The sequence below is a fragment of the Chamaea fasciata genome, unplaced genomic scaffold (genome assembly GCF_029207755.1).
Source record: "Chamaea fasciata isolate MVZ Bird 193981 ecotype frontalis unplaced genomic scaffold, bChaFas1.0.hap1 SCAF_1, whole genome shotgun sequence".
NCBI lineage: Eukaryota > Metazoa > Chordata > Aves > Passeriformes > Sylviidae > Chamaea > Chamaea fasciata.
This window is the reverse complement of record NW_027094086.1, coordinates 5,604,353-5,617,918: the sequence shown is the minus strand read 5'-3', so window position 1 is coordinate 5,617,918 and position 13,566 is coordinate 5,604,353. Positions and strand designations below refer to the sequence as shown.

The 13,566-nt window shown below is 41.4% G+C and overlaps 1 protein-coding gene across 1 annotated transcript in view; it reads right to left on the bottom strand.

The window, feature by feature from the left end:
• The window catches only part of COL22A1 (collagen type XXII alpha 1 chain), a 201,780-nt gene that overhangs the window by 35,525 nt on the left and 152,689 nt on the right, over positions 1 to 13,566 (bottom strand). The window contains exons 39-43 of the mRNA XM_066203455.1: positions 12,984 to 13,088; positions 12,269 to 12,313; positions 9,954 to 10,031; positions 7,154 to 7,189; positions 6,193 to 6,246 (exon numbers count right to left, since the gene is read on the bottom strand). Of these exons, the coding sequence (XP_066059552.1) occupies positions 6,193 to 6,246; positions 7,154 to 7,189; positions 9,954 to 10,031; positions 12,269 to 12,313; positions 12,984 to 13,088 (318 nt within the window). The remainder of the gene's footprint in view (positions 1 to 6,192; positions 6,247 to 7,153; positions 7,190 to 9,953; positions 10,032 to 12,268; positions 12,314 to 12,983; positions 13,089 to 13,566) is intronic.

Sequence of the window (13,566 nt, the reverse complement as noted above, 5' to 3'; positions counted from 1 at the left end):
CTCCCCAGATGTCCTTCTGGAGAATTCAGTAAATACAAGTAAACAGTTTACTCATTTATAGCTTTTCTTTTTCCACAGAACTTCAAGGTGAATCCAGAGGACTGTGCATTGTTCCCAAAGTCCCTTCCCTTTCACAGATGCTAACTGTCAGGTCATGCTTTTGGCATCTTCTCCACTGTCGTTCTCAGCCACTTCTGCAAATGGGAAGAGGGATGGCTAAATAACAATTACACGGATCTTATATTCCCAGTCCTACTTTGTTCAGGAAGACTTACATAGAACTTGCTTTAAAAAGTGTGATGCAAAGCAAAAACTTGAGCCATGAGAATAATCCTGGATCAGAAAGCAACACAGAGAAGACAGTTCAGAAATGTCTTTCATGCTGACTAGTAGCACAGCTATAAATATATGCCATGGGGCTTGCTGACAGCCTTCTGCTTTGGGATCTGAAATATGTACATGGCACTAGGGCTGTAATTTGAGCATTTAAAGATCTTTTAAAAAAAGAATATAGGAAAAAGATTTCTTAGTTATGTGAAAAGACACATAAGAAGAGAGGGAATAAAGTGGAAATCCTAGGAAAGGATTAAGCACAGTTATCATGTCCACATGGTGTCAGATTGCCTTGAGACAAAAAGGGATGAACCCATTTTCTTGCATGCTGTATGATATGGAGCTGGTGATGTCTCTAAAAAGGGTGGAAATGAGAGAGGAAAAGAGGTTAAGCTCTGTTCCACGGCTGAAAAGCCTGAAAAAACCACTGAATCCCGAGGAAAAGTCAAACAATTGAAAGGTACAAGACTGCAAACAGAGAATGTCCATTGAGAAATGCTTTTGTGAGCCAAACTGAACAAACCAGATGTAGATGATGACACTTCAGGATGGTGCATTATCAGAGAACAGGCCAATGAAGTAGAGGCACAAGTAGAGGAAATATTGCTGGTCTGTAGAGGCCTGGGGTTAGAAAAGGCTGACAAAAATGGACAAGCTGCAAATACAGAATCACAGAATATCCTAGGTTGTAAGGGACCCACAAAAAATCAAGTCCAGCTCCTGGTCTTGCACAGTACAATCCCAAGAATCACATAATGTGCCTGAGATCATTGTCCAAACACTCCTTGAACTCTGTCAGTCTTGGTCCTGTGACCACTTGCCTGGGGATCCTGTTTCAGTGTCTGGCCACTATCTGGATGAAGAACAATTTCCTAATATCCAACCTAAACCTCCCCTGATGCAGCTTCACATTGCTCAGTGCAGAATGAAAATGCTAGAATGAAGACATGGAAGTTAAAACTGCATCTGACAAGCTAACAGGGGAGGGAATTGGAAAACAGAGAGCCAGAAAATTCAGAAAAAACCAAATTAATCTGACCAAAAAATTGCATGGCACTGAAAAGAAATGCTGCTAACACAATGTGGGAAAATGCATGGACCCAAATAACAACCAGTGTTGGAAAGCTCATAAAATTTGAACACTTGCAGGAGCTGACAGCCAAGAGTGGCTGGCACAAAGCAGAATATGCAATGAATGGTACAGCACACCAGTACAAGGAAAAAGATGTCAGCCATGGGGAGGTGTGATGCATCAGTCTGCAAAATCTGACACACAGGAACAGTCTTTAAATGGGAACTGATGGAAATTGTGCTGCTGATAATCCTACAAAACAATATTTAGCATAGTTGTTTGGGAAATGCTAATTATGCCAAGGTTGTGGGTTGGATCCCCCATGGCCCATTCACTTCAGACTTGGACTCCATGAGCCTTTGTGGGTCCCTTCCAACTCAAAATATTCTGTGATTCTGTAACTAAGAAGAAATTAAATGCTGGTGCAGTTTACAGGGAGAAATCCTGTGCTGGAGAAAGTGATGCTCAGGTGAGTGGTGCATGTGAAATACTCAAAGATAAAGAAAGTCTGTAAGGAAACATAAGTGTATAAGGGAAGTGTATAAATCACACAGGCATATGGTGGGATAGCTCTACTACAAGACAGAAAATCAAACTTGAAATGCAATATCTTAAATCTGTCATAAGTCACAGCAACAAAGAGACAAAAGGGGGGTTAATAAGTGTACCCTGGTTTGGGGTGTAAATACCCTAAAAAAACCCACAAAGTCTCCTCAGAAGTGTCCTTCTAACTGGATGGGAAAATCAACCTCAGAATAGCAAACTCTGCTTTTCAAATCCATTGGCAGTGATTTATGCATCCACAAAGGTTTTGCAATTATGAAAGCAAACGCAGGGGGAAGATTACCTTCTCAGTAATTCTGGAACTTAGCTACCATAAATAATTAACTTAATTAAAAAGTGATTAATTCAATGTTTATGTTAATTAAAATTATCATAATTAAAATACAGAAAGATCCTATTAAATAGGTGCCCTCAGTGCTAATAGGAGGATAAGAGAATGTCTCATTCAGATCGTTTCCTGATCAAAGGACACTAAATAGGTGTGTTGAACAGAAACATTTTATCTCCCAGCAGACAGTCAAGGGAGAACAGATGATTCCCAAAATGTGAAGTGTCAGGGTGGCGGGCCAGAGAGTGTCTGCTCCTTTAGGGGCATCCGGTCAAGGACCTTTTTGAATTCAACAAAGGAAGAGAAGGAAAAAGTCATAAATTAGAACATCAAGGACACAAATCTGATGAACAAAAAAGGATGGCAGTGATGGGAAGCAAACCTGGACATTCACACTTATTGATCAAGGCACGTGGAAATATGAGAAGGCTTACTGCATCAAGGTTACCTCAGCCAGGACCTTGCCAACTGGGAAATTAAAGGAAAAGGAGAAAATCAGAAACCAAATTTTCCAAGACACAGACCTAAGAAGAAGCAGATCTTGTCACCTGCAGTAACTGATGGGCTATCAAAAACCACAGACTGCACTTCCTGGGAGATCAATCTGGACAAGTGAAGATTGTAAACTGGCAGACCATGAACTGGGGAGACTGAGGGACTGATAGAGCTGGGGAGACGCTTGAGGGGCTGTGCAGGGGAAGAGAGAGTAACAAACAAACAGGGGGGCAGACAGAAAAGGGTGTAAAAGGGGCTGGTCATGTGTAAACCAGTGCTGGCTGGAGCATTTGTTTGGCTGAGCCCTGCACCTGCCCACCCTGTCTTGTCATTTTGTATCTTCTAATAAACCTTTTCATAAAATCATGGAATGGTTTGGGTTGGAAGGGACCTTAAAGCCCATCTCATTCCAATCCTCTGCCATGGGCCAGGACACTTTCCACTGGACCAGGTTGCTCCAAGCCCCATCCAACGTGGCCTTGAGCACTTCCAGGGATGGGGCAACCACAGCTTCTCTGGATATTCTGCCCCAGAGCTTCACTACGTGCACAGTCAAGAATTTAATATCTAATCTAACCTGGCAGGAGGGACCTGGTCTGCAGCAGCTGAAGGAGACAGCACTGCATATAACATCATTGAACATGTAGAAATACTTTTTTATTAGATTGGCCAACTTCTTTAACAGAAGGTACTTCAGGCTACACTATTTTAATGCTTGATATAGGAATACTGCCAGATTAAAATGTGATTTGGATTTTTTTTCCCCCAAAAGCAAGGGAAAGTAATTTTTTAATGTGACTGAGGTGCTTAAAGTAGGCACAATGTGTAGTAGGTCTGTTATGGAAAAAAATAAGTCATATTATTGGGGGGGAAAAAGACCTAAAAAAGCACATATTGCAGGCTGTAAGAATTGGAGCTTTAGTTAATCAGAAAAAATGCAAATTTAAAGACAAGAAAATTATATATATGGAAGAAGACGACATGTCCCAGCTTTGTCACAAAAACAGGTAATTTATAGGGATTTATGGACAAAATGAACTCTAGAAGAGAAACAAATAGCAAGGCTTGTGCTAAGAGGAACAGAACAAGGCCAAAGCAGGACAATTGTACTGTAAACCTGGGCAAGTATTTTCAAAACCTAAATTTTAATAAAACAAGACACTGTCTTGAGAACTCTTGAAATTACATTGAGTAGCCAACAGGTACCTCAAAAGGCGACTTTGGGCTATCCCCAAAAATACGGCACATGCTTTTTGGGGACCAGAAAAAAATGGAATGTAGTCATGTAAAAAACCCAATTCATTCACCAGCGGGAGTGAATTCTGGCCAAAGCTATCGCAAAAGGAGTATTGACTCTTTCAACCTCCCTAAATGCAGTTGGAAATCTCATTTGCTATATCAGAGAATGCAACTGCTAGCAGACACTTCCACAAGCATCTGATGAGTTTGCAACTGGAAAAATAATTCAGAGAGTAACTTGATGTATGTAAAAGTGATTTAGGAGAATTTTTCAGTCTCAGAAAAAAAAAAAAAAAACAAAAATGTGGAATACATTTGCAAAAGCCACAGCAAAGTACAAGACACTGAGGCAAGTCATTCAGGCAGCTGACACTGCATGGCTTGGGAGTTGCACAGAAAATTCATATTAGCAATTCAAACTGGAGCTTTCCTATCCAATGATATCATGCTTGAACACAGCAGAGAACAAAAATGGACATGCTTCAGAAGATACAGGAACACTGCATTGGCATACAAGAGTGCAGAAGCAGAACAAAGAGTTCCCTATTCTAGTTAAATAAAGATAGAGATCAGGAAACTATAAATGCATGATCTTGTCAAAATAGGTTATCCCTGCTGACACACCAAAAAAATGGAATGTGCCCTGTATCTCCAATTATACCTCTGAAACACAGATAGAATGGTTTAACAAGTGATCAGACAATTCAGAAAGGTTCTGAAAGACATATTGACTGCAATTAAAGCAGTGAGTGTAATAGAAAATGTGTTTTATAAGTAGCCTGAGGAATGATTGTGTTTGGTTAATTTTCGGCAGGGAAAAGAGAAATGTAAAAACCTTAGTGCTGCACCTCCAAGAGTTGATCAGCCAATGCTGATCTGAGCAGAGTCAGAAAGAGACTCCAAAAATCTGCCTCAGGCACTCTTCACACAGTACAGCTCTAATAAACCCATCTATCCTGTCTCCTGTTCAAAACATCTCAATTAAAAACTTCAAACATCTGAGGCAAGGTGATGAGATCTAGAGACAGGAAGCAGGACACAATCAATCCCAAATCTCTGGCTGCTCAGGGACACAAGGGACCATTTCAACTATCATGGGCTGTGGAAGAAAACGCTGGCTTAATAATTTGTCTTGTGACAAAGTACAAAGTCATAGAATCTTGGAATGGTTTCGGTTGGGACCATAAAAATCATACAGTTCCAAACATGTGCCATGGGCAGGGACACCTTCCACTATCTCAGGCTGCTCAGAGCCCCATCCAGCCTGGCCCCCTTCCAGGGATGGGGCATGCACAGCTTCTCTGGGCAATAAGTAGGTGAGAAGAAAACAAGACCTTCTTTCCACAGGAAAGTACCCCCTTCAGGCCACCTGATGGATGTCAGTAAAGCCACACTAGGGGTGACAAGTGCTTGCTGTGGAGTTGGTGAGAGCTGGTCCCCATTTCAGACAGGACAGCATCATGAAGCTGCACTGAGAAGGAGAGTTATGGGAGGTCACTTCCCCCTCCCCACAGTGTTCCCTTAAATCCAAAGATCAAGCCCTTCAAAATCTTCAGAGCCTCCTTCAGAGAACTGGTTTCCACATCATAGAGGAAAAAATTTTCCTATTTCTGATGCAGCACTGAAGCAAAACCAGGCAGAGAGAGGGGCCAGCTTTCCAGCTGTGAGTGTGCCACATTCTTCTCTATTCCTCAGTTCCATGACTCACCACTGAGACAGTAGGAGGACAATGCACCAAGAGGTTAAAATGTCCTCAAACATGCACAATAGCAGCAGCAAAATGAACACACAGAGAACTTCTTAACAGCTGTGGCCCTGTTTTAGCAGAAAGGGTACTCATCTCAGTGGATTCTAAGAAGTTCCTAGACAGTGTAACCACCATCCTTTTCCAGCGTAGGATCTTTTGCTAGTGTATGCTGTCAAGTCCCTTCTCATTTTAAAATGGTTCAGTGGTGAAGTTTCCCACTTTCATTGAAGCAATCCTCCTTATTCCAACTATTTTCCCCTTTGGCATCCTAAGTTGTAAGAGCTTCACTTCTGCAAATTATGTCCCTTGGACAATCCTAGTAATCCTGCAGTTGATTATCAGCACAAATTTTTAAGGAAATTAGACACAAGCACTGACAAATTTCTTAAACACTTACACTTTTATTTTACTTACATCCTGGCCAGGAGGTCCCTGTGGTCCAGGGATACCAGGTACACCACGGGGACCCTGGTAGGGGGAGAACAGACAAACCCAGTAACGTGAGTAGTATTTATGAGGTGCTTCTTAACTGAAGAAAAGAAATCCTTAACCTAATAGCTATTGGTGGAAAAATTAAACAGCACCTAAACAACTATGAGAGAGTTTAAGAAAAAATATAATTACACTCACATTGCACTATCCTGGTATCAGCCATTTCTGTGCCTCAAGGGACTTCATGTGCATCACTGAAGTCAAACTTCCCATATATTGATTGGAGAGGTAATAATGCCTCTTTTACAGGAGGCAAGTTTTTGAACAGAGAGAAAATACGACTGAGCAGAGGACAGTAGAGAAGAAGGTTCATCTCAGTTCCAGGATATCACACTGCTAGCACTGGCTGTTGAGCTGCAAATTTAGGCCAGTGTCTACTGAGACTATGATACACAATTGTTTGTGCCACCCCAATGAAAAACTGAAAGCATCCTTGAAAAACTGAATGTTGAGGGACTGAAGTGTGTTTGGTGAATACTGAAATCAGCAAGATTTAACTAAGACAAATGTTTTAAATGGTTTCTTTTAAAAATTTGAGGCCTTGGCAATAAGAATTGTGAGCCTTAAAATAATTTTTTGACCGAAGGGTAAAACAAGTCACTCATTATGCCTCTTGTAGGACTATTGACACAAAAGGAAAAATTTCCACCCAGCCAAGGCTCTTGATCAACTCTTTCTCAAAACTCAGTATAGCATACAGGTACCTGGTAATGCACAGAAGTTCCCTTTGGAGGGTCAGCTACCCTGTGACCATTCCTCAAGCAAAACCAAAGCAATTACATGTGCCCTCATTAAATGACTGGTAGAAACATAATTAGTGTGGTCCCCAACCCCCCCATCCCCCCCCCGAGAGTTTGGGTATGGCTAGAAAGACATACTGTACCAGTGACCCTTTGTCTCCTGGGGGTCCTGCAGGGCCCTACAAAGAGAAACGACACAGCAATCAAACCACTTAAAATTCCATCCCCCTCTGGCTGAGCAGGGCGGCTCCTGCATTAAGGCATCATTCTCTGCACTGGACTGTGTGCTGCACTCATGACTGGGGATATGTGTGCACTACCTGTGCCCATGGACAATCCAAGCTCCTGGCTGGGTCTGGGAACACAGAACCACAGCACCCTCACATTTCTTGGCCTAGGACAGGACAAGTCCCCCAGGGTCTGAAGACTACTACATTCAGCTACCTGTTATTGCAAGGAAAAACATCCCACAGGACTTCTGTGCTCGTTAATTTAGGTCAAAGCAGGGGGGCCAGTGGGCTTGTGCAGGCTGTTTGTTTGGGGATGCAACTTAAAATGTGCAGCTGAGTAGAGTAAGCCACTGGCAGGTACCCACTTCTATAGGAACACCACAGAGGTGATGCAGTACCATACTCAGCATGGGTGAATCAATCTGATATTCCAAAAACACCCAAAACAAGGCTTGAATAAATTGGCTACCACTGTAGCACCTCTCCTTTCGCTTTCTATTTCTGGCACAGTAACTCACTAATCCTCACAATGTCTCCAAGAAAGAAAACACCTCAGTGCATGTTAAAGAAATGGCTAAATGCCTAATTTAATTAACACCAACAGGGAAAGGCAGGGCAAGATTGAAACTTTTCTTATACTGTGCATCCATCCATTAGGCAACTTCAGTACAAACATATGGATTCACCTCAGTCGTCCAAGCTGTCCCCTACTCCTTTGGAAATAACACTCTGCTAATGCTCAAGTTTATTGCTCAGTGTTATGTAAATTGTAACTCAATATTCAACAGATAAGGTAAAAAAAAATCCTCATCTATATATTCTTTTTGTGCAGGGAGCAAAGCCTGAGAGAGGTTAAGGGCACAAGAAGAAACAGGGTGAGGATTCCAATTAAAAAGAGTTGTTGGCTCTCAGCTCTGAGGCTGAAGTATTATAAACACAGTTTTGTCACATCGCTAAGAGTAGAGGCTGATGTCTTTAATTCAGTGTGTAATATGCACTGAAGCAACTCCACTGATTTTATTCTGGTTTTTGGGTTTTTTTGGTGTTTTTTTTTGTTTTGTTTTGTTTTTTACTGTGAGATTCAGTCTTTGTGACAGTCTGCTAGATTCAAGGTTATACAGAGGGTTTTTTCTCCAATTCCCATGTTTGTACTAGAGCTGACGTTATAATGAATCTACAGTGGAAAAAAACCATCATAATAGTGGTTTGATTGTTGTTTTGTTGTGCTTTTTAATTTTATTTTTAAAAGAAGCATTTAGTAAAGCAAATTAAATAAATAAAACATATCTTTTGAGAACAGTGTGGTGTGTAGGTGGCTACACATCCTGACAGTGGGCAAATAACGAAGACACCAAAAAAACCAATCCTCTGGTGTGAGACAAGAGATGTCTGCATTTGGATTCAAGTCCTTAGTCATTTGTGTTTATGGAGATAAGGATGCTAAATTCCCAGTGAAGAACAACTTTGTCATCCTGTGTACATCAGCATGCAGACATGAACTCATCTAGCCCTGGACTGAATCTAAAAAATCTGTAATTAAAGACTATCCACAAGCTAGTGATTTTCACACAAGCCAGATACGAATTTGTTAATTTAATTTTAATTTAATGAATGCCTGAACACTGAGAAGTGCAAGAACACCACTGTTCCTTAGATAAATCATAACAAAGGAGACCCAGGAAACCTGCAGTCATTGGTAATCCTGTGAGGACCACAAAAGCCATGATACAGTCACAGTGTGAAATAGGACCAATCCTGCCTGCTTTAACTCAGATAGCATTCAGCATGGTAAAAGCAAATATTAAGTGGACATACACCTCAGAAAGCCAGATTTTTCAATTCATTACCCAGCAATATGACTTATAATTTCAAGGCAACTTCCTTCACTAATTGGGACATTTATATCTAGACAAACAGAGCACTGATAACCACACATTGACTGATCATGGCATGTATGAGGTGCTGCAAAAGAATGCAAGGGCTCAGATGTCCTCTATCAATTACAGCCAGAAATAGCATTTGCTTCCTCCTAAACATGTTTCACTAGCAAATTCAGTGCATTGCTGTAGGTCTCTGAGCAGGATTACTGCCAGAGCTCTGCCAAATCTCCCTCATTTCTAGAGGAGTTGTAGATGACAAGTACTAGAGTGATCAAAGCCCAGCCACATGAAAATGCAAATTTTCTGAGCAAACTTCTGTATACACCACGTGACCAAGTGACATTCAGGAGGGCAGAGATGGATGGTCAAACCTCCCAAATATTTGTGTGGAATTATGGGGAGGATGGCCTTCTTGGAACACAGCAGTTTAAGCAATTTGATTTTGTATTTTGCTATTGGGGTGTCACCATGTCATTGATGTGTGCCACAGTCATCCCTACCAACAGGGGTTATACAACAGCTAGGTTATATCTGTCCAGGAGATCAGAGCTCCAGTCACATCCACAGCCAGTGTGCCAGGATGATGCACAAAATTCAGGAGTGGCAGTCAGTGACACCAATCAATCTGACAGCACTTTTAGCCCACATAACAGACATGTGACATGTCAGCTACAAATGGCAGCCTCTGGATTCCAGCCATCTGGAACCTGCACCTTCAGAAGGCAAAATGTCCCACAGGCTCTCAGCACAGCTGAGCACAGGCAATGCATTCCCCAGGTGGCAATGCCTGATTTTTCACCTTGTCACAGGTTGCAGCAGGACCTGATACTCACAGGGGGTCCAGCCAGGCCAATTCCTGGCACTCCTCTGTCTCCTGGCTGTCCAGGGAGGCCAGGAGCTCCCCTCTCACCCTGGAAAAAAGGAAAGAGTCAGAAGCTTTGTGCAGTGATGAGAAAATGTGCTGAAATCCATCCAGATTGTACACCAGAAAGTCACATGAGTGCATCTGGTCCTGATCCTGCCCACAGAGGGACAGATTCAGCTTGTGGCAGCCTGGGGATATGGCACAGTTACTGTCTCAGCATGCCAATAAAGTGTCCTTTTTCCACCACAGGTGCCCCAGCCCAACTCTGTGGGCTCAGTGATTGCCATGTCACATCACATAACTGAGTGGAAACACAATCTTTGCAAGTCTCTTCATTTACTTTAGTGAACTGCATCAAATTTCCAGCATTTCACAGAATCACCAAGGTTGTCAGAGACCTTCAAAATCAGCTAGTCCAACCACCAGCCCAGCACCACCTTAATCACCCCAAACCATATCCCCAAGAGACACATCCAGAACACTTCCAGAAACAGTAGCAGGCACTTTCCTTGGCTCGGGGAAGCACTAAGCACTATCAATCAGTTTTCTCTCTCTGTATTTCTATGCTAGAAGGCTAAGGCACAAAAACTGCTGAACATAGATAATTTATCCAGGGAAGACAGGATTAGGGAAGTTTTATTGCATCTTAGTATTCTCCTTTCCTTTACCAACACAGGCCTACTCACAGAGGTGTATGAAATTATTTTGGTAAAATATAAGTCAACACTTCTACCACTCCCTCTCGAGCACTGTGCTAGAAAAAGAGAGCCTTCCCTTCTAAAAAACAGGATTTTCAAAGTAAAATCTGAACAGCACAGAAAACAGCTTGACATTGTTCAATGTACACTGCAGACAGAGGGCTAAGAAAGAATTCAGCTTTAAGACTTTAATTTAACATCTGCTTTATAGTTATAGGGAGAAATCAATAAGATTTTTATGGATTGCATTGCAGCTGTGAGATTTGGTCTCATGTTGGCAGTAGATTTATAACAATGAATCTTATTTATGCTATTTATTATGACATTATTTCTAGCTATATAGAAGCATGATAGAAAAATTGTAACCTGTGAATTCTGCCTACTCAAATTTAAATCTGCAATATCTCCTATTTTTCCCATTTCTTGCTTTCTTCTTAAGCTAATCTTTTACTACAAAGGAATAATACTGCAAGGCCAGTGAGAAAAAATGCATTCTGATTAGTTCAAACACTTCACACATCCCTTATCAGTTATTTTATTCAAAAAGATAATTTTAATACAAAAATTTCAATAGTATTTTCCCACACACAATTAAGACTTTTATCATCTTCTGTTGCTATTGAATAGAATACTTAATGAGATTTCTTCTACTGTTTTTTTCTGACTTTTATATTAATTCTCAGTCTATTAGTGTGTGTCTGTGTGGGTGTAGGTCTGTGTTCTGAACTGTCAAAGATATATAGAAAAGACTACAATGCATTTGTACAAAACGCATCCAAACAAAAAGAAAATCATAGCAGTTCAGTTATTTCAAAAATATGTTATGTAGATGGATTTGGTCTCATATTGCTATAATCCTACTTTTATCATTTACAGAATCTGTTTCAACATCTGATTCTTCTTCCAGTCCAGATCAGAACATGGTCATTTTAAAGAGGACAGTTTCTGAACTGTCTAATTAAATGTTCAAGCACAATCCCAGAATCAAAGATTTTTGCTGTTTTATTCCTTTCTCTCTTTTCCGTGTGCTTATAAAGGAATAAACAATACTTTCAGCAGAAGTTAGTGTCATCAACCTCTTCAACTAGCTAGACTTTGCCTCAGTACAGGAGGAGAAACCAGGACTACCTGGTTCTACTGGAAAATAATTCACACCCTCCTTGCAGAGAGGTGAAGGGACTGACTGGTAGGGAAAAGTTCTTTGAGGGCTGACAGGTGATCCAGAGAGAAGATCACTCCTGAGCCATGCAGTGTCTCTCTGGTTGTGTGGATTAAAGGGTCCCAGTCACAGTTTCTCTGAAAAAGCGTGCCCTGAGAACTCCATCTGTGCTGAATTCTTATACTGCTGGAAGGAAGGTATTTTAAATGTGGAAAGTGAACACAGCTAATTAATACCCAAGTATTTATATTCACAGAGATGCTGGAATTATAAAGAAAGGAACCTCGTAGAAGGCTGGAACTGCATTTTTGAGTCAGAGCTTCACAAACTCTATTTTCCAGTGGAAAACAGACCATGTGTGCACCATGTTCTTTTCTCCAGTTCAAGTGATTAAGATGAGCAATACACAATGAAGTCCATGCTCACCTTATGTCCAAAGGGTCCTGGCAAGCCTGGTGGTCCTCTTTCCCCCTAAAGTGACAAAAGCAAACCAAGAAAACAGTCACCATCCAGCCAAACAAGAGCCTGGACTTTGCTATAGTCAAGCAGCAATTCTCCCACCACTGCTCTCCTGAGCTCACGCAGTCCTGGCAATATTTTACTGACAACATGTAACCAAATCAAACAATCTGCTAATTGGGCAAGAATTAAAAGCTTTTAGGGAACTTCCATTGAACTTTGTTAACTTTGTGTCCTGTATCAATAAAATATACTGTTTCTTCTTTCATGTGAGTGAAGTGCATCACTCTTTCTGCAACACTCAGTAAGAGAGAGCCCTTGGTCCTCACATGACCCTGAGGGAGAGCTCAGTAATTTTGAAGAAGATTTTACTGAAGGTACTGGGATTCATCCCCTATTAAGCCCCAAACAGATGGATATAGGGGTTCATGTTTCCAATAATCGTTTTTGTACTAGTCAAAAGAACAATGGCTACTCCTTGTGGAGATCTCTTTTTCAATGTAAATTTCAGAAATACATCTTCAGTTCTTTCTGATTTTTTTTATGCACAGATGGGATCTGGAGCATTTTTCCACAGGCAGGCCTTCCATGGATTCAGGTAAATCCATGCTCTCCTGCAGAAGTCATGCTTGCCTGCCTCATATTGAACTAGACAAGCACAAAGCTTGCCAGCAGTACTTACCCTTTCTCCATCTTTACCCTTCCCAGGCAAGCCTGGCTCTCCAGCACGCCCTGGCTCACCAGGTGGGCCAGGTAAACCCACTTTTCCTTCTTTTCCAGGATCACCCTGTAGAAGAGAAGACATCAGAACTCTTTAGAAAACTATAGACAATTACCATCTCAGGTCTTTCACTGGAACTCAAAAACATGGATTTTTTTCCCTTCTGTCTCATCTAGATTTCTTTTGGTATCATAGAAAACACTCTTTAATGGAAATTCTTTTCCTTCAGTAATCTCAAGGCACTTGTAATTTCCATTAAGAGAAGTAAATAAAGACTTCAAAATGTTTTGGGAACCATCTGTATGTGGCAGTGTGCTCTCTTCATGGAGCACACCCCAACCTGAACTCATCAAAATTGGTTTTCCCTGCTGTGACACTGAGAAATGTTGGAATGTGCCCCAGTCCCAATCTGATCTTTGCTTTCCAGAACCCTGCCCAAGTGACACCCAGCAGCAGCAGAGTAGTGGATGTATGTGGTTGTGATGGCTGCATCTGACTCACAGCAGGTTTAGGGGAGCAGATAGCAACCCTACAGGCGAGGGCA